The sequence below is a fragment of the Canis lupus genome, chromosome 5, assembly GCF_003254725.2.
Source record: "Canis lupus dingo isolate Sandy chromosome 5, ASM325472v2, whole genome shotgun sequence".
Taxonomy (NCBI): Eukaryota; Metazoa; Chordata; class Mammalia; order Carnivora; family Canidae; genus Canis; species Canis lupus.
The window spans coordinates 58,156,496-58,183,219 of record NC_064247.1 but is presented as its reverse complement, the minus strand read 5'-3'; the positions used below and the strand labels follow the sequence as shown (position 1 = coordinate 58,183,219).

Here is a 26,724-nt window from a genome sequence, read left to right as displayed (position 1 = left end):
AAATCCAGGTGTTAAAAAATACTTTAATGTGTATGAAAACCCCAGGATCTCAGCACTGGCTCTGTAGGGTCATCTCCCTCGGGGACCTCCGCTCAGTAAGTGGGGCCGCCCTGGACGCTCAGGCCCTTTGTCCCACAGGCAGGGGGCTGGGCGGGGGGGACAGGGAGGAAGCTGGGCCCACATCCTGCATCACTTGCCCTGCACCATTGCCCTAGGGGTGTGCAGGACGCCGGGGGAGGCCGGGGGTCGGGCTGCTGTGGCCCTGAGAGCTTGCTTGGAGATGCTCCCGGGGGTGGGCAGCACATGTGATCGCCCTCCCTGGAAGTGTCTGGATCCGGCACTGCGGACCACGGGGCCTCACGGAGACCCACGGACTGTCTGGGCTCCTAGGACAAGCGCACCGCACTCCAAGGACCAGGCTGCTTCCTGGAGCACGGCATGAAGCAGCAGCCTGGCCTCCGTGCTGGGCACAACAGGCTACACGCCCGTCTCCACACGCAGCCGCTCCATCCTGCGCACGTTGCCCTCCACGGCCACACGGCTGGTGATGCACCGGGCAAAGTCCTCAGGGAACCAGCCCATCTCCCCATCTCTCAGCCTCTCGCCATAGAACCATCCTGAACACAGATGTGGGGCAGGTGAGGGCGGAGTCCAGGCTCCAGGGAGGGGCTTCCATACCCGCACCCCCAGCCCTCTGAGCTTCTGTGCCAGAAGACGCCAGGGCCAGGCCCCCTTGCAGCAGGCCACCACCCGCTCCTGCCCAGGGGGCCAGGGGCCAGGTCACACAGGCACCTGGTCCTCCAGCAGGTGCTCAGCCTGGACACTGGCGTCAGGGGCTGAGCTCCCTCCAGCCAGCTTTCATGCCCTGTGCAGGCGAGTGCAGGGGCCCCCAGGGGTAGCAGAGCCACCCTCCTCCTGCTCAGGACACAGAATGACAAAAGAAGCGGATTTTGATCCTGTGACTGAGGGAGGTCTGAAGATGTCCTTGAAGGAAGGTGCTGAGGGGACCTTGGGCCAGACCCACCATGGGCAGTTGCAGAAACTGCTTCCAGGGGGCCAGGCTCAGGGTCAGCTGCCCGCATCTGGTGTGCTCCCTCGTGGGGCTGTCAGGCCCTCCCTCTGGGGGCCACCTCGCCTACATCCTGCCACCACCACACACCCGGCCCTGCTCTGCTCACCATCCTCCTGCTCCAGCACCAGGACCACATCCGCCTGCTGCAGCGTGATCTCATCCGCTTGCTTGGCCAAGTAAGCCTTGGTGACCTCGACCTGGAGCAGGTCTGGGGGGTGGGGGGGGTGAGGGTAGGTGTCAGCAACACCGCTGTCCCCAGGAGGGCCTGGGCCAGGAGTCCTGCTGCCCTGAGTCAGGCATGGCTCCACCGTGGCCTGGTCTCACTGGGGCCTGAGGGGCTCTGGACACATGGCAGCTTCCCTCCAGAGACCACCAGACAGACTGCCGCTGCTCTCAGGGCCAAAGCACCGGCCCCGGCAGAGACAGCACCATCTAACTCCACCCCTGCGGCCCGTTCTGCTCCAGTTGTTGGGCATGGGGCAGCATTCTCCCTCCCGCACAGAAGGGGAGGCCCCGTGTGCACAGGTGCATACATACATACCCGGCTGTGGGGTCCCTCACCTGGGCGGTCACCCCGGGGGGCAGGCAGGACAGAGGGCTGGACAATGCCTCAGCTCCGTGCTAGCCCCCTGCCCGGGGCTGGGGCTGTGAGCCCCGTTCAGCGTGGAGCGTCTGGTGCTTACCTCCCTTGTTGGTGGGACCCCGTCCCTGCCTCTCCCTGTGTGTGAGCGCCGTGATCCACCGGGCCCGGTCACTCCTAGGGTTGGGAGAGAGGCTGCGTCAGGCTCTGGGCCAACCTTGCCTGCCTTGGGGCCTCTGGCTTCATGACCCTGTCCCCACCTGGCAGCGTGGGGAGATGGGGGGGTCCCTGGAGCATGCCCCCCAGCCCTGTGAGGCTGCCTCACAGCCCTGTGATGGGCTGTGGTGCTGAAGGTTCATGCTGCTCGGCGCCCTATTGTGACCCCCCCTTAACCACCGAGGGACCACACACGGGAAGTCATGGGGCAGGAAGGAGCCACAGGCAGGCCAACCCTGAGTCTCACCTTCCCAGAGTCATGGGGTCACGTGCAGACACACCCCTATGACCTGGGCCACCCTGTTTGCTGGTGCTGGGCCCCAAGCCCACTGTCCCTTATCAATTCAGTTTTAAACCATCAGCTTCCGCCTCCCGCCGCCTGTTGGGACTGTGGAGATCAGTCACCCTTGTCTCCTCCCCCGTCATCTGAGCCCCTACTGTGCTGGCACCCGTGTGCTGCCCACCCCACTTCCAGACTGTTCTGACCTCCACCCCCCCAGCCCCCGCCGGCATCGGCTGCTTCTCAGCAGAGGCCTCCTGCCTCAGGGCCTTTGCGCTGCCATGCCTCCACCAGGTCCTCCTCCCCACCGGCCCCCACCTGGTACTCCCTTCCCCACCTTGTGCTCCTCCTCAATCTGCACTCCCTGGACACAGCTGCCCATTTTGTGGCTGATGGGTTGCTGTCCCAGAGATGTGACCTCCGTGAGGACCAGGTTGCCCTTGTGTCGGCACACGGCAGTGCTCGAGAATAGAACGGCATGAACACCCTCCCCCTGGGAGCCCTCCCCCAACTCACGCGGAGTCGGAGGACAGCAGGATCTTCTCCTGGCGGCCCTCGCTGTTGTGCAGCATGGTCACCTGGAAGACGTGTGGCACCAAGGAGCTGCGGCTACTACCCCCCACCAGAGAGGGGTCGGAGGGCTCCATCTTCTGGACCCGGATGTGGTCCACCTGGGCATAGTCCTGTACCACAAAGCTGTCCTCGCTGTGGGGAGACGGGCAGTTGGATGCTATGGGGGGGGTTTGGGCAGCCTGGGTCCCCACCCAGCTGGACGCTCCCAAGAACTGCCCCCCAGGACAGAGACTGTGTGTCTCCTTGTCCTTGTGGCCTGGGCAGGCCGGCTCAGGCCTGCCCCACAGTGAGAAACACCCAGCCACCCCAAGTCACTTGGAGGGGGACCCCCATGTCACACGGAGGGGGACCCTGGCTGCCACCATGGACAAGCCAGGCTTGGAGCCTCTCCCAATCCTGAGGTCGGACGAGGCTGGGCAGCTCCCCCTGCCCCTCCTGGCCCCATCACAGGCTCACCTCTTCTTCTTGGTAATCACCAGGACGTCATTGAACAGAAATAGGTAGCACGTCGGCCGGCTGGCCAGTTTTCGGAAAATCCCGGTTTCTTCTACCACAAAGAGCTCCCCACGCTTCAGCAGCCAGCGGGAGGCAGAGATCAGAGGAAGGGACTGGAGGGAGGAACCAGAGAGCTGCCTCAGTCAGGGTGGGGGTGAGGAGGATGGGCAAGGATGTCCAGCACAGTCCCTACCACCCAGGACCCGGGGGACTGGCCGCCCTGGGCTGGACCAAGGATGGGGGCGAAATGTGTCCTTGCCTCAGACAAAGGGCTATTCAGGTGGCCAGCAGGCACAGATGGGCAGCTGCTCTGTGCCAGGTCCCCGGCCCAGGTCCCGCCCAGCGAGCAGGACAGTCCACCAGGCCGTCCTGAGGAAGCCTCCACACACCCCTCACACCTTCTTCTGGACCTCGGGGTCCTCCCTCCATCGCTCTGTGGCCCTCGTGCCCTGCCCTGCCCACGGCAACCGCTCCCCCAAGCTCCGGCCTGCTGGGCAGCCTCCAGGTCAGGGGCCCAGCCTGAGTGATGACAAGCGGAGGCTCAGCCCACAGAGCTGCCTCCAGGCCAATTCCTGCAGAGCAGCTCCCACGAGGAAGTGTCTGTCTGTTTCTGGCTCGATGTCCCCCTCCCAGGGAGGTGCTTCTTGCAGAAGCAGGAGCCTGATGGCCTGGAGCACCGCAGGGACTCGGGGACAGAAGTGTGAGCCCTGCTTGCTTGGGAGGGCCTACAGGTTGGCTAGGCCCCCTCTCTGGGGCTGAGGGACAGTTCCTGGCTTTACAGGAGGCCCCAACTCCATCCTTTCCCTGTTCTCAGTGTGCTGCCAGGAGCCCTGGACCAGGGCATGCTCTCTGGCCCAGCCCCTTGGGGCAGCCCTGGGTGGGGGCAGGGGCCAGAGACCCCCCCCACACCCACCCAGCCCCAGGCAGGAGGGCGGCAGAGCTGAGCCTCTGCGGCCAAGGGGAGTGGGAGTCACAAGGGATGGTGCCCCCAGAGAGGCTGGGGCAAGGCCTCCTTCCAGCCCAAATGCCCAGGGGCCATGACCCCGACCCCCAAGGGGCTGGCTGAGGGGAGGCCCGATGCCTACCTTGACTTTGCCGAAGTCCAGCTGTGTATGCAGCGTGTACATCTGCTCTGTGCGCTCCATCTTATGGGCTCCCTCGTTGCATTGCCTCACCAGCTGTGGGGGGGGGGGCACCCGGAGAGCAGGCTGTGTTATGGGCTGTGGTCAGGCCGCCCTGCTGCCCTGGCACTCCCCACCCTACCCCTGGGCTGTCTTAGCTGCTGCCCTGCCTCGGGCTGTGCTGTGGGTTGTGGCCTGGCCACCCCAGGAACCCCCCTCCCCCACCCAACCTCAGGGCTGTCCTAACTGTTGCCCTGCCTTGGGCTGTGCTGTGGGCTGTGGCCTGGCCATCCCACGGCCCAGGCACCCCCACCCTACCCCAGGGCTGTCCTAGCTGCTGCCCTAACTCAGGCTCACTGATTGAGTTCAAGATTCACCCCTTCTGGGCCTTGGTTTCCCCATCAGCACCATGAAAAGCTTGAGATGGACAATGTGGAAGCCCTCCCTGCCTTGCCCTCAGGGTCTCCACTACTGGGTGGGGTAGGGGCAGACTTGGGGGCTGTGCTTGGTCCAGGTGCCCCCTCCTCTCCCCTGGATACCCCTCACCTTGCTGATGGCCTTGAGTGCGCGGCTGGCGGCCTTGTATCTCTCAGGGTGGCCTTGACTCTTGAGGCAGAGGGTCTGCAGAGAGGACCTGGCTGGTCAAGCACCAAGTACCATTCTGCACTCCAGGCTCACGGGCCTGCGTAGACAGAGGCGCCCCCTACGAACAGCAGACCCCGGTGGGGGCTGCGGGGAGGTGGGGAGCCCATGTCCAGCTCCTGCCAGGCCCCACTGGGGTACACAGCCTGGCTGGTTGGTGGGAATGCAGCGGGGGCACTGTCCCAGGACCCCAGCCCTTCCAGTCCTGGGCTGTCTCTGTCCAGTCTGGGGGCGGCCCGCAGCCTGTTTCTAGACTCGTGAGAGGCCCAGACAGATGATCCTCCAGCATGAGCCGCATGCTGCCTCTGGGGGCCTAGCCGGGCTCCCACCGTGTGCGGGCTTATGTGTGCATATGTACATGTGTGTGTGCTGTGTGCACGCCTGCATGTGTGCATGTGCACACATGTGCACAAATGCCCTTTGGCCCCACCTGCCCCTCGGCCCCAGGAGCAGACATCTGAGAGGCATGAGCTCCTCTCTCTGCCCACAGAAGGGGCAGTGAGTGGTGCCCGGGCTGCCCTGGGGGCCCACACCCGGGACAGTGGGCCGAGGATCCTGGGTGGGAGGCAGTGGCCCAGGACCCATGCTCAGGAGAGGCCTGGGTGACACTGCTTCTGCCTCATCCACATGAACGAACCTCGAGAACCTTCCAGGAAGTGCTGGAAAGCTCCAGGCAGGGAGCTCTTGGGCAAAAGCTGTTCAAGCCGTCTCAGACTGAGCAGCACCGGGGAGGGGGGTAGGGGGTCGCGAAAGGGGGGCCAGGCCGACCTCCTTCCCCTGCTGGGTCTCTGTGCGGAGTACTCACGTCTGTCAGGAGGGGCAGCCGGGTTACCCTCTGCATGGGGAGAATCAGAAAGGAGATCATGGGGAGACCCCCGCACGCGGGACGCTTCTCGATCTCCTTCAGGGCCTCGTGAAAGGCAGCATTACTGCTTCTGCAACAGAGATGCGGTGGTGGGAGGTCAGTGGGTGCCCAAGAAGCCAGGCTGCGAGCAGGAATGTGCTCCTGGCACAAGGCACCCAGAGCAGACCCCGGGCACCGGGAAGCTCGGCTCACGTCAGCTTCTGCAGGGCGCGCTGCTGGTAGACCTCGTTGGAGCAGTAGACAACGTAGGGGTGGAAGTGCTTCTCGGCGTGCTCCTCCAGGATGTCGCTAATGTCCTCCACGCACACCTGTGCTTTGTGCCGCTGCTCCAGGTCCTCGAAGAACCTACAGGGGCGGGGTGGGTGAGGGCCCGGCCGTCCAGCACCGCGGTGAAGCCCCCAGAAGCAGCGCGGCAGGTGTGTGGGGGACCAGCTGCCCAGGCCGCTGTGAGCCCACGCCTTCCTGGGGAAACCCCAGGGCAGATCAGCTTCTTATGCCTGAAATAACTGGGCAAATCCAGGGCCACTTCCTGCTAAGAGGCTGGCAGAGGCTCCAGCAGGCCCCCAGGATTCAGACAGGCAGGACTGAGAAGCTGTCACTCTGATTTGAGTCCCTGGACTTGGGTCACCCCTGCCCGGAGCCCTGGCGTCCTCTGCCCAGCTCCGTGTGAGAAAGCTCTGGGTGGACTTTCCAGCGGTGGCCACCAGGCCCCACTTCCTCTTGGGGTCCCCTTCTGAGATCATCTGTAACCCGGGCCTTGGCCACAGAGATCGTGCTGACTGCTGCTGCCACAGCCGGGCCTGGCTGCACCTGCACCAGGACATCTGTATGCGAGGGCACCGGTCAGACCCCAGGCAGTGTCACCTCTCCAGGCCATAGCCTAGGCCGCTGGGAGGCCCTCTCACCCCCTCCCTGAGGCTCCTCAGCCCCATCCTGGGCTTCCAACTACTCCGATGGCAGCGTCTCTCCTGAACCCGACTCTGAAAGCCCGGTGTAGCGGGCTCCTGGGACTGCTCCAGGCGGTCCGGTCTGGGAGAGAAGACAGTTGGCTGACCTCTGGAGGGCAGAGAGCAGTGTCCCCAAGCACACATCCACCTCCCAGGCAACCCGGACCAGCAACCAGGGACTGACCAGGCCGAGGGCAGCCAGCTCCGCTGCCCTTAGTATTTACCCTGGCTGATGGGAGGGGGGGCATCCAGCACAGTGACAGAGACAGGGCTTGGGGACAAAGCCAGGGTGGGAAGGAGGTCCCAGGTCCTCAACAGTGAGGGCACCAGGGGCCTGCCACCTGCCTCACCTAGCTCCTGTGGCGGGGGGGACCACTGGGGGGGCCACCCCACCAATCTGGGGACCCCCTGGGAAGATGGGGGCCTTGCCTTGGTTCCCTTGGTAAGGCCAGGGACAGGGGACAAGGCCTGCTCATGGGGCCTTAGCCTGACCTCCACCTTCAGGGGCCCTGTGTGTCCCCTAAGGGGGAGCTCTGAGAGTCATACTCCTGGGCAGCCTGGGCAGAGGTGGGCAGCGCTACAGGGATGCGTACGGAGGCCCCAGCTGCCCGGGTACAGGGCCATGCTGGCCAGCACCTCCCACGGGCGATTCCGTGGGCTTCTGAGGAGGGTCTGGGAAAGGTAGCTATCAGCTGCTGACCCAGGATAACCGAGTCCCAGGGAGGCCACTGTGAATGGCTGGGAGCTGCCAGGACCCAGCTGGGGGAGGAGGTGGGACCATCCTACCCTGGGACAGCGGTGGCCGATCAGAGGCCCCGAGGGTCAGAAGCAACTGATGGCTGCTCAGCATAAACAGGAGTGGCCAGTGGGACGTCGAGCAAAGGGGCAGAGCTGGGTGGAGGGGCCGCCGCTTACCCAGGCCCCCATGGAGTCAGGACCCGCAAGCTGGGCACTGCGGCTCTGCAGGAAGACCCATCTCCAGGGACAAGACAGCACCCCCTCCCGCCATGTGGCCCCGAAACTTCACAGAGGCCACAGGTAGCAGGTGCGGGTGGGGCTCAGGGGACTGGCCCGATGTCGACATGAATGAGCCACCCTCTCTCACCTGCCTCTACCCTGGTCTGCGAGGAGACTCAGGGGACCCACCTCCTCAGGTGAGGGGGGATGCTGAGGCGTGAGGGAGGGTGTCACGGGGTCTCCTGGGGCCCAGGGCCGTCTGGGGTTGTGGCTTCCATGCACACACCTGTGCAAGCACATACACACCTTCCCTCTGGCATGTGGGTGTACACACAGGCCTCTGCAGGCCTGCAGCTGCACACCTGGCCTATCCTCCAGCTCTGGGCCCTGCAACCGGAGCCTGGGGATGGGCACCGGACACCACCGGGCAGAACATGAGGTCCTGCAACTTGAGGTCCCCCCGCCTGCCCCTTCCCTTGGCCACCTCACACCTCATCGTTCGGCCTCCTGCACCTGATGTCCTGGTGGGAACGTGTGTGTCATCTGGCAGGGCAGTGTCCTGGGGCAGGTACTCTGCCCTCCCAAACATCCAAGGGATGGGGTGCTGGGGGGGGCTGCCAGGATGCCCACAGACCCAGTGCTCAGCCTGTCACGGGGCCTTGAGGTCTGAGGAGGTCGAGTTCCCTCCCGGCCAGCAGCTCCTCTCAACCTTCCGCCCATGGTCCCACACTGAGTCTTTGGAGCCCTGCTCGCCCTGCCCACCCCCCCAAGACCCCATGGCCATGGTGCCTCAGGGCCAGGTGGCCCTCGCAGCATGGTGGAGAGCTGGGCGCAGGCCTCACCGCTGACTGGCGCTCAGCACGTCCAGGATGTTGGAGAAGAGGTGGTGGTGCTCTGTCTGGGTCATCGTGGCCCGTAGCTGCCTGGAGTGCAGGAACTCGGCCACGAGGATGCTCAGGCTGTGCTGGTACGAGAACTCTGACGTGAGGATCTCAAAGATGGCCTGGAGGGGGGACAGCAGCTGCCAGGGCCACCCTGCACCTTGGGGGCAGGAGCAGGGGGCAGGGGGCAGGGCAGGCTGGACCTGGGCCCTGAAACCAGAACTGGGGTGGTGTGAGCACGGCCATGGGCATAAGGGCCCGACGCCTCCATATGCGCTCTGGCTCGGCCTCTTATGAGCTGTGATGCTGGCGAGGACCCCCACCTGCATCCAAGGAGGGGTGATGGTAGCCCCCTCCCCCAAAGGGCATCAGCCATGATCCCAGGGGCTGGCACAGGAGATGGCCCACAGGTGGGTGGGCAAGAGGCCTCACCGTGGCCTTGGTCCTGCCCTGCAGATGTGTGGCCACCAGATCTGGGGCACAGGGCTGGCCCCCTGCCCAGCCCCCTTACCTCCTGCCTCTTGCGCTCCTCGGGGGGCAGCGTGTCCAGGAGGCCCGACTCCACCACCTGAGGAGGGCACAGGCCTGGGCATCACGGGTTCGGCCCTCCCTGGAAGCCCGCCCTTCCTCCGAAGAGCCCGGGACAGCCAAGGGAGAAGTCGGGCATCCTGGGGAGCGGCCAGCAGACCCCTGAGGACGGGGAGGGGCCTCTGTCCCACAGAGCTGTCTGGGCGTGGAGAGACACAAAGCCACGTGGGAAAACCATGGCAGGGATGGGCTGCAAGCTGGCCAGGTGAGTCTGCGCCCCATCCCGGGGCCTGGGAGATGGTCTGGTTCTTCATGGCCTCAGGCTCAGCGTCCCCAGGGCCACCCTGGCCGAAGTGCTGCTTGTTTGGGGCGGGTGACCTGACCCAGGAGACCACGCACACGCCGATGCCTCCCTGCCCACAGGCCGCAGGCTCTCAGGGAATGGGTCAGCAGCATGTCTGCCCCCCTCGGGAGGGACGGCTACCCCCCACCCCCACTTGCTCAGGGCACCAGAGCCTCTGTCTCAGCCAGGCTCCCCCGGGCCCCCTCACCCCACCTGCGGCACAAGGATTTCCCGAAGCCAAGGCCCGTCCCTTTCCCCACTCAGGCCCTCCTGGCATCTTCCTGGGGGCGGCGCCCTAGGAAGGGGGTCCCTTGCCCACAGCTCCAGGAGGTTGGTCTGAGTAGGGAGCTGGAGAGGAGCTCACCTGAGGGAGGCTCGTCACACACACAGCGACAGCGCTCGGCCCTAACTGCTCTACCCCATGGAACTAAGCTCAGAGTGCCCTCGGGGCAGGGCAGCTCTGAGGGCACCAGGAAGGGGCTCCCCTGCACGCTGGGCATAGTAGGTACTTTGGGAAGGCTGCTCCCCACACTGGGGGGCCCGGGCTGGCTCGGATGGGCCAAGCGCTCACCATCCTGGCCCTACCTCTGGGAGCTGGCTCCAGGTGATCTGCGCAGGCCGGTAGCTCTTGACCACGATGGGCGCATCTGCCCTTCCTGTGCCATCGGGGCTGGGCGGCTCGTCGAGCATATCGTCGTCGGACTCATGGCTGGTGTTCAGGCCCCGCTCCCGGATCTCCTGGTAGAACCCGGGGTCTGGGGAGAGGCGGGGTGTCACCTGCCGACCTGGGGGCTCTGAGCAGCTGGGGCCCCCTGGGAACCTGCAGGTTGAAGCCTCCCAAGGAGGCTCTGAGAGGGTCAGACAGCGCAGGGCCCCCCGGAGCAGGCTCCCCTCAGGCTGGCTGGCCCCCATGGCGGGTCAGGCCCAGCCCAGGACGGGGGTGACGTCCCAGTGCAGAATGTGGCACCGTCAGGCCAGCGCTGAGCCGACGAATCAGCGCAGCCGCCTCGGGTGCGGGCTGTTCCCAGGGTGGGGGCTATTCCCTGGCTGGGCAGAGAGCATTGGGTGCGGGTTCCCTGGAGCACAGCCCCCAGGTGCCCTGTCCCGTTCTCAGCTCTGCAGCAGCCCCCCTGGGATGGGCGGCGCCTGGCCCTGGGCAACCCTCCCCACCCCTCCTGCCGTCCTGTCTCCCCCTCCAGGGCACCCTAGGAGCCCTGCCCCTCACAGCCACTAGGGCTGCATCCTGGCTGGGCAGGCCCCTACCCCTACCTCCCCTGCTCTGAGCCCTCCTGAGCCCCCAACACTGCACCCCTGCATGCTGGGAAATTATGGGCGATGCGCACAGCACAGGTGTCCACACCCAGGGCCAGCGCCCTGCAGCTGACCTTGGTCCCAGCGGTGCAACCATGTTGGGCTGAGCATGCGATGTGCGAAAGCCCCCTCCCGGGGTGAGTGTGGGGCCTCTGCCTGTCTCCTGCCCTTGGTAAGGTGCAGACGGGAGCCCAAGGGAACTCTCTAGACTCTCAGAACAACCAGGCCGGACGAGCCACCAGGACCTCCTGTCCCAGGAGGACGCCCCTTCAGCGGGTTCTGTTGCACAGCACCAGCCTCCCCGCCCCCAGCCTGGCCCACGGCAGCCCCCAGCCTCCCTCGGCTACACTCACCGTCCTTGAAGGAGCCCTTGTGGGCGCGCTTCCGCCCCAGCGTCTTCTGCGCAAACTGGAGAGACACAGAGACACCAGCAGTCAGCCGGGAGGGCAGGCCACTGTGAGTCTGCAGCAGGTCCTCCAGCCTCTGGGCCCGGACACCTCACCGCACCACATGCTCAACAGGAGGGGTTTCCGCTGGGCACTCAGAAGCTGCTCAATAAATGCAGGCTCAGCAAGGGAAGCAGGGCTGCCAAGCAAAGGCCAGGGCAGGTAGGATGGGGTGACACAGGGGCTCAGAACAGGCAGGGCAGTTTGACTGAGAGCTAGGCAGATCCAGGATGGCTGCCTGGAGGAGGAGGCAGCAGGGTCGAACAAATCAAAACAGGTGCTCAGGTCAGCGGGGTATTCCGACGGGGTCTGAAGGAAGCCCCGGGAGGCTGCCCAGGTCTGGCTGGTGGGGGTTGAGAAGGCACAAGGGTGGGAGCTGGGGCTACACATGGGGCCCCACACAGCCTGGGACCTGGGGGGCAGGAAGGACCAAGACTTGCAGGATGGTGTCTAGCTCCCAGCGCAGGTCTGGGGTCCCAGCAGCCTCTGCCAGGGCTGCAGAGGAAGGTGGGGGTGGCCAGGCTCTCTGGGGCGGGGGTGGGGAGGCACAGCCCTTGCCCCACCCACCATCTACTGGGTCCTACCTACTTGGCTGGGACTCTGTTTTTCCTGACCTCGAAGCCGTGCTGGTTCCAGAAAGTGAGCTGGTTTCTCAAACGCGTTGGGGCCTGAAAACTTCTCACTGCTGGGCTGGAATATGTGGCACCCCAGCCGCACCTGGCTCTGCCCCCCACCGCCCCCCTCTACACCCCTCCTGCCTCAGGCCTGTGTCTCTCGTCCACACCACCTCTTTACCTGAACCATCCCCCCACCCTGGGCACCCCTGCATTCCCAGCCTGGATCTGAGCACCCCAGCGCACCCCTGCCTGCTCACTGCCCTGGGAGCTCCCTGGGGGCCTGCTCTCGGGGCTCCCCTGGCTCCCTTGGCACCCCAGCAGCAGGTGCAGGAGAGCTCAGGAAACCACCCGTGAGTGAGCAAACGGGCAGCGGGCAGGGCCTGGGTGGCTGCAGAGTGCTGAGGCCCCGAGGCAGCTCCTGGGGGCCTGGGCATCTCAGGGGGCACCTTTCAGCTGAGGACAGCGGCCAAGATGGTCCCAGGACTCCCCTCTGCGTGCCAGAGAACTTCAACTCTGAGCGTGGGGACCCGAGCAAGGCCGCCCTTCCCACGGGCCTATGCCCGCCCGCTGGCCCGAGAACACTGAGGTAGAGCGGCTGTCAGGCGGGCAGAGGAGCGCGGGCGTGTCGAGGGGCATCAGACCTCTCCTGAGCCAGATGTGCTCGGCCGCTGAGTCCCCGATGGGGCGCCTGGGGCAGGGCGACCCGAGCCAGGTGCTGCTCCAAAGCCTTCCCTGAAGCTCAGCCTTCACACGGGCTGGCTACCCTTGGGGCGCAGAGAGGCTGGTCCCCCCAAAGGCTATGCTCCCCACGGCGGCTGAGAGAAGGGAGACCCCTTGGCCTTTCTGTAAAACGGCGACGTTCATGCTCTGCTCAGAGCCTGCCCATCACACCTAACCCGGATAACCTGGGTCAGGAGCCTGCACACAGTAGGTGCTCACTGAGTGCCAGCTGCAGGATCAGGCGATGTGATGGTGAGGCCCCAAGGCTAGTGGCACGCAGGGGCACATAGGGGTACACAGGGGCACGCCTACAAGCTCCCAAGGCCCCCCGAGGCACAGCCCCTCCCCACCGTCCAGGCAGACAGGCCCCCTACCTTATTCTTGGCCGGGCCCCGCGCAGAAGGCTGGCTGGGCTCCTCGGCCAGAGCCTGGAGCTTGGGGCTGAGCTGGCTGGGGCCCCTGTCCCCACTGGGAGCCCCCAGGCCCTTCATGGCCGCCCTGTATGATCGGTTCCGCAGGTTCCGTCTCAGCGCTCCCTCGGAGCCCATGTCCACATCCATGTCGTCGAGGGAGAAGCTGGGGGCTGAGAGGAGCTGGGGGTCCCGCCGGGCAGCCTCCTTGCTGAGCACGGCAGCCCCGAAGCTCTGGTGGCGGGCTGGGGTCTTGGCCTTGCTGGACACGGCCAGGCTCCTGGGGATCAGCTGCTGAGTGCCCATCTTGAGGGCTGCAGGGCTCTGCGTGCTCAGGATCACGGTCCGTGACTCCTGGTCCTTAGGGGACAGAGGTGGGGGCCCTGAGGTATCCACCTGGAAGGGGGCATTGTCCCTGACCACCTGCAGGGAGCCCCGGACCATCGGGAGCCCTGACGCCGGGTTCCCCTTGGCATCAAGCCGTAGCTCTGAGTGGAAGCGGTATTCCAGCAGCTTCTCTTCCAAGGAGCTGTCCGAGTGTCGCTGGGACATGCTGACTGGCCAGTGTCCTGTGACAAGAGGGCAGAGGTGAGGGCAGCACACAGACGTCCACCCTGCATCTCCCCTGCACACAAGTGCCTTCACTGCTTCCCAGCATCCGCCCCAGCCAGAGACCCTGCTCAGGATGCCTGGAACAGGGCTGGGGAGGCCCAGGGAGGTGCACGCAGGATCGGGAGACTCAGGCCTGCAGGGACCTGGCTGCTGGGACAGGGGCAGAGGACAGGCGACCAGTGTGCTTCCTCTGGTGGGTCCGTATGCCCTCACTGGGGGTGCAAGCATGGGCAGTGAGGAGTGCACAGACCTGGGGGCCTGCAGATCCAAGTTGGGTCAGCCCCAGGGCCTCTCAGCACCATTTCTCCCTGGTCAGTGAAAGCATGAGGATGATGCCATCTGTGGGGCTCTTCTGAGGCCTGCTTAGGACAACGTGGCTGTGACCCCAGCCTCTGTGTCACCCCCAACTTCTGAGCACGCAGGGCCAGGCTCCGCCGTGCTGGGTTAGATGCATGATCTCACCTGCTCCCAAAACACACTGACTGTCTTTATTTTCATTTTGCAAAGGAAGAAACAAGGCCCGGAGAAGCCCAGGAGATGGCCCTGGGATGTGAGCCAGGAAGTGTGGCTCACGGGGACCTGAACCCAGGCCTGCCGATTCTAGACCCTTTCTCTTGGCTGCCCCATGTGGTGATGCCACCACGGCTGGCTGTCCACCCAGCCTTTCCGCACATCCAGGGACATATTTGCATTTTCCCACATACATGAACTCATAACGGGGCCAACAATCCCTTCCTCCAGGGCCTTGCTGGGTATGGTCACTGTGCGTGGACACAAGGTAGGAGGGAAGCATTTGCAGAGCCCAAGCCCACAGCCCCAGCCTACTCTTCCTGCATCCCTCGGGTGCTTCCCTTGGATGCCCGTCCCTCCTGGGACCCTGAGTGCCTTGGACGGGTGGAGCCCCACTGACCGGTGTCTGGAAGCATTTGGGTTCAGCTCAGCCTGGCTCATCCTGGCTGAAGGCACACTGCTCTGCCAGTGTGGACGGGGCCACTGCCACCTTTCCACTCAGGGCCAGGCAGAGCCAACACAAGCCTCCTGCCTCCTAGGCACCAGCTTCTGGCCAGCCACCAACCCATCCCGAGGGGCTGCCCACCACTGTAACCGCCCTCTGCTGCTTTTTGTGCCTCTGTCTCAAAATCAGCAAAGTGGGCAGAGTAGCAATGAGGCCCACCTTCTGCAGTACAGGAGTCTCACAGGCTCCCAAGCATGAAGTGTGGCTAGAGCCAGCCGACAAGCCGGGGCAGCGACGGGAGACCAGCTTATGCTCCCACTCCTTGCACCACACCCACAAGTGGACAGGCACCAGGTTAGGAGGACTTCGCAGGACTGGGGAAAACTCACTCTGTGTCTTTTCCTTTTAGTTTTGATAAAAGCAAGCAGAGCCACTGCTCGTACCCTGCTTACAGATGCAGGCCTTATATATGTTACAAGGGCCACTCGAGGGCAGAAGCCTATTTTCTGGATGGAAAAATGAAGTCTCCAAATCACCAGCCCAGGCTGCCGAGACTCAGCTCAGAGCGTCAGCGTGGTGCCCTCTGCCAAGTTCCCTGCAGACCTGGGAGGGAACACATCCCGTTTATCCAGCAGCCCCGTGTGGGTGAAGGGGCATCACCAGCTCGCTCATACCCAAGGGCACCTGCAGCCAGAGGTGCCCAAGCCTTAGCTGGCGGGCGCTGGGCCTCTGGAGCCGAGGGCTCCATGGACTCCAGGGACGCCCCCGCATCGTCCCAGGACACACCAGGCAGGTCCCAGCCCGGGCCTACCTCCCAGCCTTGCACCTTATGCTTCCCTGGGGAGGTTTCAGGCCTCAGCTTCAGAATCCCTCCCTGAGGGGCAGCCCGGCTGTGGAGGGACCTGCACCACGGCATGGACGGGGTGACAGCGGCAGCTGGAAGCCTGGCTCCCCGTGCTCCGGCTCTCAGCACACAGGTTCTCTGCTAACACCATCCCAGCCGCAGGGAGGGACTGCCTGTGGAGCCCCAGCCACTCCCACGCCTGGAGGACGGCCCACACATTCCTGGGGACATTCTGAATCAAAGGCAGCTAGGGTGGGTGGTGCCATCCTCGCTCACCCACCCCCATGTTAACTTCGTCTGCACTAGCCAGGCCTGGCCCAGAAAGGGCTCTCTGGGAGACATCGAGCTAGATGCACTCCCACCAAAGTGCACCCAAGAGCATAGGGAGCCCGGAAATTTCTTTGAGGCCTCCTCTTCCAGAGGTGACAGTAGCTGGAGGTCACACTGCTGCACGGAGCATGGTAGTGAAATGCCAGCACCGGGCTGGCCCTCCATGGGACCCGGCCCCGACCTGCCTTCCCCAACCTAAGCCCCAGGCGTGGGTCTTCACAGCCCTGTCCTCTGGGCCTGGACCCTGGACCCAGCCGGGGGCACGGCCTCTCCCAGCGGAGGGCAAAGTCTGCTCTGGGGCCGGAGGTGCTCGGCAGGAACCTGCCAGGCAAGCCACTGCCGGGTGTGGCCCCTGTTCCCAGCCAGGCGGCCGCACCCACAGCCCTGGGTGCCACCAGTCCAGGTACCAGGGCCGGCCGCAGCCAGCTCTCGGGAGCCACAGCCGGCAGGGGCACCGCGGGGTCTCCTTCCTCCGAACATCTGGTTTATCAGAAATCCCTACACACGGGTCCAGAACTCCAGTGGCACCAAAAAGCTGTTCGTGAAAGAAAGACGTCCCCTCTCCCACTGCCTGGTCCCCCAGAGGCCACCGCTCCACGCTCTGCAGCTGGCCCCTGACTTCTGCTGCCTGCCACAGGGATGGGACTCCAGCCCCAGTGTCGTGGCCGTAGCCAGGGGTGTCGGTGTGAGCAGAGCCAGCTGGGCCGGCAGGACGCCAGTGCCCCGCCTCCTCGTTAATAATTCCCTCTGGCCTCCCTGGGCTCTCCTGCTCCCCACCCCGCAGTCTGGCTTCCAGGCCTTGGCGACCTTGACGTGTGCTCCATGTGGTCGCTGCATCGGCTCCTCTCCGGCTCCGTGTTTCCCCAGAGACCCCGCCTTCTCTCCCTGGGACCCCGCCCCTAGTCCTCAGCCTGGTTGTTTCCTCCACCCCCACCCCCACCCCCACCCCCACCCCGGGTACAAGGCAGCCTCCCTCGCTCGCTTACATCCCTGTCCCTCGGGCTGGTAACTGGCTGAGATTGAGTCCCCTGGGAGATTCTTTCTTCCAGAACCGAGGAGGCCTCTTCCCTGGATGTGCTCTGGCCTCGCCTCCCTGGATGATGGCCCGAGGCTCTCCCCAGCCTGTGGAGTCCCACTGCTCCGGGGACAGCTCTGTGCTCACCCCCGAGCCATGGCCTCCTGCCTCCCTACTACCCCGACCCTGGGTCTGGCAGGCCGGGCCCACCTGGTGATACTTCCTCCGCGCTTTCCCCAACCTGTTCCCTCTGGTCCCTCCCCACCCCCCTGCCCCCAAGGCAGCCCGAGTTCCCACTGTAGGATGTTTATAGTTCCTTTCTGCCCCTGCCCAGTCCCTGCCTGTCTTGGCCCCTGTTGCCTCCTGGCAGCACCAGGCTGTCCTCAAACACCTGGTGGGCCGGCTGGGCGGGCTGCTTCAGCTTAGCAGGGAGGACCGGCATTGCGTGGGGAGGCCTGTGTGCGGGGTGAGCACACGCACGTGAGCGAAGGCTCCTCGGGCACCCGCTGCCCCAGCGTCTGTACCCGGGGCCTCTCCCTTGGCTGGCTCTGCAGAGCGGCTCTCCCAGTGTCTTCACTGGCTGCTGGCCTGCGCCTGGTGTCCTGGGGCCAGTGCGGGGGCAGGGGACCCGAGGGCAGACTCTCCTCTCAGCTGCCTCAGGGCAGATGCCAGCCACGCTGTCTGGGCAACAGTGTTGCCAAGAGGGAGGCCAGATGGCCTGCAGTGACCACTCGCGTCACAGGGGTGGGTCCACTCCCCAGCACAGGTGGCCCGGGAAAGCTCCTCCAGAGATGCCAGGGCGATGAGGGTGGCAAGTGGTGAGTCTGTCTCTCTCACGGGTCTGTGGGTCCTTCGGGAGTGGGGACAATTTCCTGTTCACGTCCCTACCAGGAGGTGGACTCAATTCCCAAACTGAGGAGTGACCGCTGGACATCGTGGTACTTGCTGTGCTCCATCCCCTCACCCTCGTGCTGCATCCTTCTATGAGGCCCTGGGTTCCAGGCCCGGAGCCCACCCACACGGGGCACTTAGCTTCAAGCTAGCAGAAAGCACCAGGCTCCATCACAGGGGGCTTCCAGGTCTGGCCGTGCCACCTTCCCGGTGACTTTCAGGTGACTTCCTGCTGTTTCTGCTTGAGGTGTCTGGGGGGCTGGGGAGGCCGGTCACTCGTTGGGTCCTTGCAATGTAGGATGGAGGAAGGACAGCAGGTGGAGTTCGGGAAGGACCAGGTGATCCGACTTGACCCGGTCAGGCCGAAGCTGCGCTTGGTACCACCCCGGCCATGATGCAGCCTGGCCTGGTGGGTCCCTTGCAGCCTAGTGCTCTCCACGTCCCCGTCCTTCCCAACAGATGGGCTTCCTGGGACCTGGGTGGGCTTGGCACTGTCTATTCCACTCCCTTGTGGACGGGATCGGCCTGGACCTGTGGCTCTGCCCACAGCGGCTCCCACAGCCACCAGGGCCCAGATTACTCCATCTATGGGGCCTCTGTCCCACCTGCCCTGGTCTCTGGGTCTGCTGACCCCACCCTGCCTGGTGGGGCCCGGCCTGTCTGGCTCCATCTGCCTGAGCCTGGTCTTTGCTCAGGCTGACCTGAGCCACAGGGATGGCCTTGGGCCTGGCCGAGCTCAGACCTCAGAGTCACATGGAATCTGGGGGCAGTGTCTGGCTTTTTGGGCAGAGCACATGGCACACGGTTCCATTGCAAGGTGGCTGGGGTGAGGGGTTCGCAGGGACTCTCAACTGGGCCGGCTTTGCCCCCCAGGCCCCTGGGACACCTGGCAAGGTCTGGAGACATTCTTAGAGGTGGCAGCTAGGCTGAGTTACCAGCCTGCCTGTGTTGGTGGAGGCCATGGGGGTCCCACAATAAGGAACTGTCTGGAGTGACACCTGCAGTGCCAAGACTGGGAGCCTGGCTTTACTGACCAGAGGCCCCTCCTTCGTGGTGGGGGTCAGGGACACCCACCTGGCCGGGCCCCGCCTCACACACAGTCTGGCAGTAGGCAGGGGTCATGCTGGGCCTGCCCAGTGTAGAAGCCTCCTGCTGCCTCCTGCTCTAGGGCTCCCAGGCGTGGGCATCAGTCACTGAAAAGACCACCCTCCTGGCTCAGCCTGCAGGGCTGCCCCTCACAGGCCCTCCAATTGCTCCCCAGCTCCTGTCTCTTACTCCTGACGTCCCATAAACCTGGCCCTTGGCCCGCCTTGGCTGACATTCATAGTGCTTCCCCAAAGAAGCCCCGGCTGGGAAGTCAGAGCCCTGACTCCCGCAGGTAGCCTAGCCAGGTGACCAGCAGGTGTCTTCCAGAAGCTCTTCCCCTCACTTGTCTGCCATTCTCCACCGACCTTCTGGAAGGTGGGTACATGCCTTGAAAGGTGAGGAGCCAGGTGGGGTCAGGCTGCCTGTCGCCAGAGAGTCCGGGGAGGAGCCAGGCCCCTGCTGACCTAGATCCCATTCCGACAGGCCGACAGGCCGGCGGGAGAGCAGGGATTTTCCCTACAAGTCAGGATGCTCTTACACATGAACTGTCGCCCGAGCACGGTAACCGCCCCAGGTAAGAAGACAAGCAGCCGCAATCCTTCTGGAAACCAAAACTAACATCCTGGGCCCAGATGCAGGGTGAGTGGCTGTGCCTGTCAGACCACACACACAGACTGCCGTCCTCAGGGGCAGCACCCTGGCCACCCTGGTGGGCCGCTCACCTGCCTGCCTCGCTTCCTCAAACGCGTGTGAAGAGCTGGTCCGTGCAGGGTGGGAGACGAGCCCAGGGGGTGGGGTGGGGAGAGCCCTCCTGGCACAGGTGACTCCCCCAAAGGTGTCCAGGACTGGGCAGGGGGCAGGCCTCTGTGCAGATGGCTCCCTCTTACTCTCCAGGTCACTTTTGTCCAAGTGACTTAAGACTTTACTTCTTCTGGGAACCCCTAAGACCCCCTCTCCTGCCACTCTTTCCCACCAGGACTAGGGAGCCCCGGGCAGTGCCCCCCAGCCACCCGGTCAGAGGTTCTGCGCCTGTGGCTGTGGGCATCGTCCCAGCAGAGTCCAGAGCAGAGGCTCGGCTGCAGCGGACCCCAGCACCCTGCCTGTGGATACTCTGACTGGTCCCCTTCTATGAATGAGGACACTGAGGCCCAGAGGGCTTAGTTCACACGGACCCAGGAATGGAAACCAAGGACCACGGGGCTGTCAGGGCAGACAGGTGTACAGGTCCCAGTCAGACTCTGCAGGTGCCCACGGAGCCCCCACACTAGGAGGGGCAGACCTTTCACCCCAAGGACAGAGGGGAGAGTCAGGCACTCCTGGGCCCCAGGTCGGGTGCAGAGGCTCCCCACCATCCCCGCCCGGTCCGGCTGCTGGGCTGAGGTCCACCTCAATCTCCAAAGGGATTCTTGCTTCCCCGATGCAGAAACGGAGGCTGGTCAGCAGGAAGTGGGGTCCTCGGCCCTCAGGAGCTGCCCCCACACCCCTTATTGGATATAAGCAGGCAGGACACCCCCTGCCTGGGTCTGCCCTCCGCCTCCACCAGTGATGGGGGCATTTCTTTCTGGTGTGTTGGAGGGACAGTCTTCATTTGGGGGGTTGCTAGCTCTTGAGGCCAACGTGGGTTTGGACAGCAGATTATCCAAAGATCTGGGGAGAGTGGCTTTGCCGCCATCCTGACCCTCATTTGCAAAAGTCCTGGGCCCCCCTACGGGTCTCAGGCGCTGAGGTCTACACGGGGGAGCCCGGGACAGAAGCATCCCCGCTGGAGTGAGGACGCTGCCCCTGGGCCCCAGGGAAGGCAGGGGGCAGCAGCAGGGCACTTGCTGAGGCCGCGGGTGGGGTCCGGCCTGGGTGGGTCGGCGCCCTGGGTCCAGCCGGCCAGTCCCCCGCTCCGGCCCTGCCGCAGCCCCCGCCCAGGGACCCGCCCCGAAGTTCCTCCGACCGCGCAGGCTCGGAGGGGGACGCGCCCCAGGGCCCCCGGCCCCCGGCCCCACTTCGCTCACCTGTCCCGGGCTCACCTGCGCTGCGGGCGAGGACGTGGCGGCCAGCGGGCGGCGACTCGCGCAGGTCTGGCCTCCGGGCACCGCGCCCCGCCAGGCGGCCGACGCGGGCCGAGCTCGAGCCACCGCCGGTCCCTCCCCGTCCCCGCCCCGCTTCCTGGCGGCCCCGCGGGAGGCGGCGCTCGGCCGGCCGGACAGGTGGGCGCCCAGGTCGCGGGAGGGGCCGGCCGCGCGGCCCCGGGGCACCTGGCCACCTGGCCGGCCGCCTGCGTCACCGTCCCCACCTGGCCGGCGCTCACGTGACGGCGGCGGGCGGGCTCACCTCCAGAGGCCGCGGTGTCGCCCTCGGCCCGCCCACCTTGCCCTGGCCGGCCTGCAGATCTGGGGCGGGGGTGGCCGGCGGTGACCCGGAATCCGCTCCCGCTCTCCTTCCGGGCCTGGCTCGGCTGCCTCCTCCTTCGGGAAGCCCTCCCGGAAGCTGATCTTTGTGAGGCAGAAAAGGCTCCGACTTCAGGATTCTTTGAAAAGCGGCAGCCAGCAGGTGGCCGAGCGTGGCCCTAGGCACTCTGGCTGCCTTTATGGTGTGCTTGTTGGGGTCCGGGCGTGAGCATTCAAGAGAGAATTCTTGAGATGTCTTCAGTACAAAAGGGTGGTTTTATTAAATCATTGGGGGAAAGGCCCTTGGAGGCAGAAAGAGCTGCCCTGGGGTCAGGAGGAGGGGCTGATTATATACTTTTGAAGTTGGGAGGGGGGGTAGGGAGACTGTAAGTCTCTAAGGAATTTGGAAGCAAGGTTCCCAGCACCTGGAGGGACTGGCCGGTTAGGAAAGGTCTTTTAGGGATCCCTGGGTGGCGCAGCGGTTTGGCGCCTGCCTTTGGCCCAGGGCGCGATCCTGGAGACCCGGGATTGGGTCCCAGGGCATGGGGCCTGCTTCTCCCTCTGCCTGTATCTCTGCCTCTCTCTCTCTCTCTCTGTGTGACTATCATAAATAAATAAATAAATAAATAAATAAATAAATAAATAGTCTTTTACCAAAATTAGAGAGGGAGACAAACCCTGACTCTGACTTCTGACTCTAGGAAAAAAAGGGGGCGGAGGTTGGGGTCATTGGGGGATGGGCATGAAGGAGGGCAATGATGGGGTGAGCTCTGGGTGTTATGTGCAACCGATGAATCACTGACTTCCATCTCTGAAAACAAATAATACACTGTATGTTAATTTATTGAATTTAAATAAAATAAAATTTATAAAAAGGGAAGGTTGTTTACTACTGCCTAATAAACCTGTGCTCATGAGACCCTGCAGATGTATATTGGGGGCCGTGGGCTCGGGGGGCGACTGCTAACACATATCTTGGGGAGGGGCAGGGGCAGAGAAATAAAGGAAGTTTCCAAAGGGATTTTTACAGGATCCTGGCTGTCGGGCCTGTGAGACTAAGGTCGCCTCTGCCTCTAGTGGAGTTATTAGCATCGAGGCAGCTGAGCTCCTGGAGGATGGTCACCCTGCCTGTCCCAAGTGCATGGAGATGTAATGTTTCATTAATGTGTTTTACCCTTGTTCCTCCGGGAGTGGTTTCCATGGTCCCCTGAGGCTTGGAAAGGAAGCGTGGTGCTTGCTGGCCTGCACAAGGTTGGGCCTGGACTCCAAGCCTGGCCTTTCCAGGTTTTGTTCGCAGTGGGCGCCCTGGGCAGAGGCAGAGGAAGCAGGTCCCTGGTGCCCTGGGAGGCACTGGGGGCCAGGACAGGTCGGCGTCCACCCTGAGCCAATCGGCCATCCCGCTGGGCAGGGCCATCCTGGTCGTCCTGGTCACCTGACCTGCCTTGTCACCCAGCATTCCCGTCAGCCCAGGGCCGTGACCACAGCATGTGCTTGCAGCTTCCAGTCCCTGCTCAGGAACTGCTGTGGCTCCCGGTGGCCTCTTCCATCAAGGGCAGTGGCCTTGCCTTCTGCGGGAGGCTGGCCACTGTCCCTCACAGTCTGCCTGTGCAGCCCCCGACCCCTCCAGGGAAGGCCGGTGTGACTGGAAAATGCAGCCTCCTGCTCAGGAGACCAGCAGCCCTCCCTGTGGGAGGAGCACCCTCACGCCCCACTGAGCCGCTGGTGAACTGCTGCTGAGGTTCTGAGAGCCGTCGGGTGCTGGCAGCAAGTCACTGGGCCTCGGCCTCCTCCAAGAGAGCTGCGTGTCCCTGCTCCACCCCTCCTGCGGCTGGAGACCCTGGAGGAGAAGGCGCGTGGAGCGGGGCCAGCACCCCTGTTGGAAGCCCCTGGCATGGGGCCTGTTTGTTATGGCAGCATGTCCTGCTGTGGTCAGAGAGCTGACCAACGTCCCCTCTCTCCTTCCCCATGTCCCGGCCCTTCCTCTGAGGCCAGCCCAGCCTCCCCGCAGAGCAAGATTCCTCCTCCTCACTCTCCTTCCTCCTCCCGCTCGGAAGAGATATTTATTGAGCCCCTGTTGTGTGCTGACTATTGTGCACAGCGTTGGAGACATGTCTCTGCACAAACCAGATGTGTTCTCTGCCCTCATGGAGCTCCCTGCAAGCTGTAGGGTGGGGGGGAACACTACCATCTTGCTCCTACAAGGGCCAGTGGGCCTGAGACCTGGGGGGTGAAAGGGGACAGAGGAGTGTCAGGCAGGGTCACAGCAGGTGCAGAGGCTCTGGGCAGGAGTTGGGGTTAGAATGACAGCCCAAGGGCTGAGGGGCTGGGGTAGAGGGAGCAGGACGGAGGTGGGAGTGGGAGACTCACCATCAGGGGGTGGGGGTGGGGGTCTGTCATTTGTCCTCAGTGCAGCAAGGAACCACTGGGGGTTCGAGCAAAGGGACAAAGTGATCGGATCTGGTGGGAAGACCCCTCTGGCCGCTGAGGAGGGGCAGAGTGAAGGACTAAAACAGACCCCTCGAGTGCCCACCTGGACCAAGGAAGCTAACGCCTTTCCTCCGCTTGAATACTTTCGGGATGGGGAGCTCCCACTATAGATGGCCCCATTGTCTGCTTTAATCTTGTTCTTTAGACATTGTTGACATGACTTGGAATCCAGGCTGTTCAGTATCCCGGCATGTTCCCCCAGGAGCCTTTAGAATGTGGTCTTCTGAACAGAACCCAGTGCCATGCCAGTGGTGTCTCTTTTGGATATTATACCTCCATTAGTACAGCCTCTTCCCGCTGCAGCTCTTACATGTGTCCATCCCACAGCACGGAGCCCCAGGCCCTATATGCAGCAGGTGCTCAGCCTAGTGCCTGGTGAGTCCCTGATGTGATCTGAGGTCCTGGGACTCAGCCCCAGAGATGCTGGGTGTGACGATCTCCTTCCGATCCGTCTCTGGGATCCCTTTGCAGGAAAAGCCTATTGTCAAGTGAGTCACCATCAGGATTCCGCTTGACCCCCCCGGGCTGTGCATTTGGGTGAACTTTCAAGGCACCTTGGGCCCTTCACTGACCCTAGGCCCGACTGCAGCGGGCAAGCTGCCAGGGCGTGCTGGCCACAGGGGACGGTCTAGCGCCTCCACATCTCCTGGCACCTACCTCTGCAGGGCCTGCCACTGTGTGAGCTGCTCTGTGCCAGGCGAGGGGGCCACAGCCTCACGTGGCTGGCTCGGCATTTTCTTGGGTGTTGTGGTGGGAAGGGCGGTCCTGCCCAGCACGCCGGGAGCTGCCCAGTCCTTGCCCAGCATCAGAGCCCTGGGCCCCAGTGTCAGTCCTGCAATGGGGAATGCATAGTGTGCGCCCACGTGCAGGTGCCACCTTGGCAGGTGTGTGGGTATGTCGGGTAGGGGTGCTAGTGGCTGACCCCTGTGGGTGGATGCTTGGCCCTGCAGCCACCAGCCTGGACTTAGGGTGTCAGGGCAGCTCCGAGGAAAGGTGGGGCGCTGCTGCCCTCCAGAGGCCATCCTGGGTTCTGCACCCACTAGGCCCGGCCCATAGGAAGGGAGCTGCCGGCAGGACGCCTTTGGGGAGACCAGGCCCTGTGGGTGCCCGACCTCCACTAGATACTTTCCTATGAAACTCGCTTTTGGAACTCGGCTCAGTCGTGGCAGGCTGAGCCCGACCCCACCTCTTCCTGCCTCGATCATCTGGCACCTGCTGGGCGGTTCCAGCACCCTGAGTCTGGCTCTGCCACCACCCTGCGAGGCTTTGGGGGGCATCTCCCAGTCTCCAGCCAGCTCAGTGTGTATGTGGTGGGGGCCCGGTGACCCAGATGGAGTGGCTTGTCCTGCCTAAACCCCTGCTGTCTCAGCGGTCAGGGCAGGGGATGGTGGTGACCGTGGAAGTAACGCCGAGCGGGTGCTCAGGGGGTGCCCGGGAGGAAACAGCCCAGGTCATAGATGCTGGAGAGAGACCCCAGGGCCACCAGCAGGGGAGGGGCTCTAGAGCTCTCTGCACCTTGTGGCGGAGACTGTGAGTATGTGGGGCTGGTGAGGGCAGAGACCGTGGCCTGCCTTCTTCACCTCAGACCTCCGGGCTGGCCCTGCCCTGGCTGAGAGAGGGGGGTCCTCATCTCATGGAGGCCCATGGCATCCTCTCTAGGGGCCCCCTAACAGCCAAAATAAGGACCCCAGGTGCAAAAAATTGTGTTTGGCCCCCAAAGCTCAGGGCCTTTGCCCATGTCACGGTCACTGCCGGGAACAGTCTTCTCCGAGGTCTTCAGGAGCCGCCCCCTGGTCCTGTACACCTTTGCTTCCAGGGCACCCACTCAACCAGGCCTTTGTTCACCACCCCATGGAGGATGGAAACACCCTTCCCCAGCTCCGTGTCCTGATTCCCTGTGGAGGGTTGCACTAAGACACCCCCCCCCCTTCAAATTGTTAAAATCTAACCCCAGCATCTGTGCCCTTATTTGGAAATAGGTCTTTGCAGATGTGAGCAAGACAGGATCACCGTGGATTAGGCTGGGCCTGAAATCCAGCAGCCAGCATCCTTATTTTTTTTTTTATGATAATCACACACACACACACAGAGAGAGAGAGAGAGAGAGAGAGAGAGAGAGAGAGGCAGAGACACAGGCAGAGGGAGAAACAGGCTCCATGCACTGGGAGCCCGACGTGGGATTCGATCCCGGGTCTCTAGGATCGTGCCCTGGGCCAAAGGCAGGCGCCAAACCACTGCGCCACCCAGGGATCCCCCAGCATCCTTATAAAAAGAGGGACATGTAGATGCAGAGTGGAGAAGTCAAGTGACGACAGAGGCAGAGAGCCAGGGGCAGTGGGTGGGTGGGGCCTGGAGGGACAGCCAAGGGACAGAAGGATGGCCAGCAGCCCCAGAGGCTGGGAGAGAGATGCCAGTACCTGCCCTGGAGCCCCCTTGAGAACTGCTGGGTAGAGGCAGGCAAGAGCAGCTGCTGTGTGGCTCCTGGTTCCCCGCACTGAGCCTCTGGGTGACACCACTGTCCCATCAATGGGCCCCAGGCCTGGGCCATGGAAGCTGTGGGTTGCCTTAGCACCTAGAACCAGGGTCCCAGAACGGGAGCCTACACACCAGCATTGAGCTTAGGAAGGTAAGATGGGGGTCAGCTGTGTGCTTGGCACTCACTAAATGATGGGCCTTCCCCCTGCAGCATCCCCAGCACTGGGGAGGATGTGAATCCCCAACCCCAAGGCTGTCCAGCATTTCCCCTGGGAAGGAGCCCCCTTCCTGTGGCTGGGGAGCATCCCATGAACCTGTACAGCTTGCTTTGAGTTTCCCAAAATTTGCTCAGCCACTGGGGCCACAGCCCAGAAAGACTATGCCCTGGGCTAGTAGCCCCCCAGGAGGCCTTGCAGCCTGACCATCCCACTGTCCAGGGCTGAGGACCAGGCTGTGGAGTGTGGCCATCTCCCCTCCAGGGCCAAGTGGACAGTGTCTTTAGTTGCCTGCACCCCTCCCCTCTCCCGGGGCCTCAAGGATTGTGCTGGGTGGCGGGAAGGGCACAACTGCCTCCTTTCTTCTCTGGCGCTGGCACTGGGCTGACCTATCACTTGCTGTAGGGTCCCACGGATGCCTCATCCAGCCGG

General features: G+C 63.8%; 1 protein-coding gene across 4 annotated transcripts; it reads right to left on the bottom strand.

The window, feature by feature from the left end:
* Nucleotides 1-3: 3 nt before the first annotated feature.
* Nucleotides 4-21,021, bottom strand: ARHGEF16 (Rho guanine nucleotide exchange factor 16). Of its 4 annotated transcripts, XM_035716136.2 has the most exons (16): nt 20,756-21,021; nt 13,867-13,975; nt 12,969-13,573; nt 11,165-11,219; nt 10,086-10,255; nt 9,141-9,197; nt 8,591-8,751; nt 6,037-6,189; nt 5,785-5,914; nt 4,884-4,958; nt 4,302-4,394; nt 3,178-3,329; nt 2,665-2,853; nt 1,756-1,829; nt 1,179-1,280; nt 4-617 (listed from the first exon to the last, which is right to left on the bottom strand). In XM_035716136.2, the coding sequence occupies exons 2-16, from the start codon at nt 13,916-13,918 to the stop codon at nt 478-480; spliced, it is 2,208 nt and encodes a 735-aa protein (XP_035572029.1). In that variant the 5' UTR covers nt 13,919-13,975; nt 20,756-21,021; the 3' UTR covers nt 4-477. The 4 variants fall into 4 exon arrangements, with proteins under 4 accessions (XP_035572029.1, XP_025283186.1, XP_025283185.1 ...); XM_025427401.3 differs by lacking the exon at nt 13,867-13,975 and having other exon boundaries at nt 20,741-21,021; XM_025427400.3 differs by lacking the exon at nt 13,867-13,975.
* Nucleotides 21,022-26,724: the final 5,703 nt, after the last annotated feature.

What these genes read in the sequence shown, in the direction of transcription:
- ARHGEF16 (XM_035716136.2), bottom strand. Translation starts at nt 13,918, where the DNA reads ATGGTGCTGAGAGGCCCTGGGGCTGACCCAACTTGGATCTGCAGGCCC. An exon ending in CCTGGAGCCAGCTCCCAGAG is followed by an intron (nt 9,198 to 10,085) that starts GTAGGGCCAGGA and finishes TGCCCTCCTCAG; the next exon opens with GTGGTGGAGTCGGGCCTCCT. An exon ending in CACTCAAGGCCATCAGCAAG is followed by an intron (nt 4,395 to 4,883) that starts GTGAGGGGTATC and finishes CCCCCCCCACAG; the next exon opens with CTGGTGAGGCAATGCAACGA.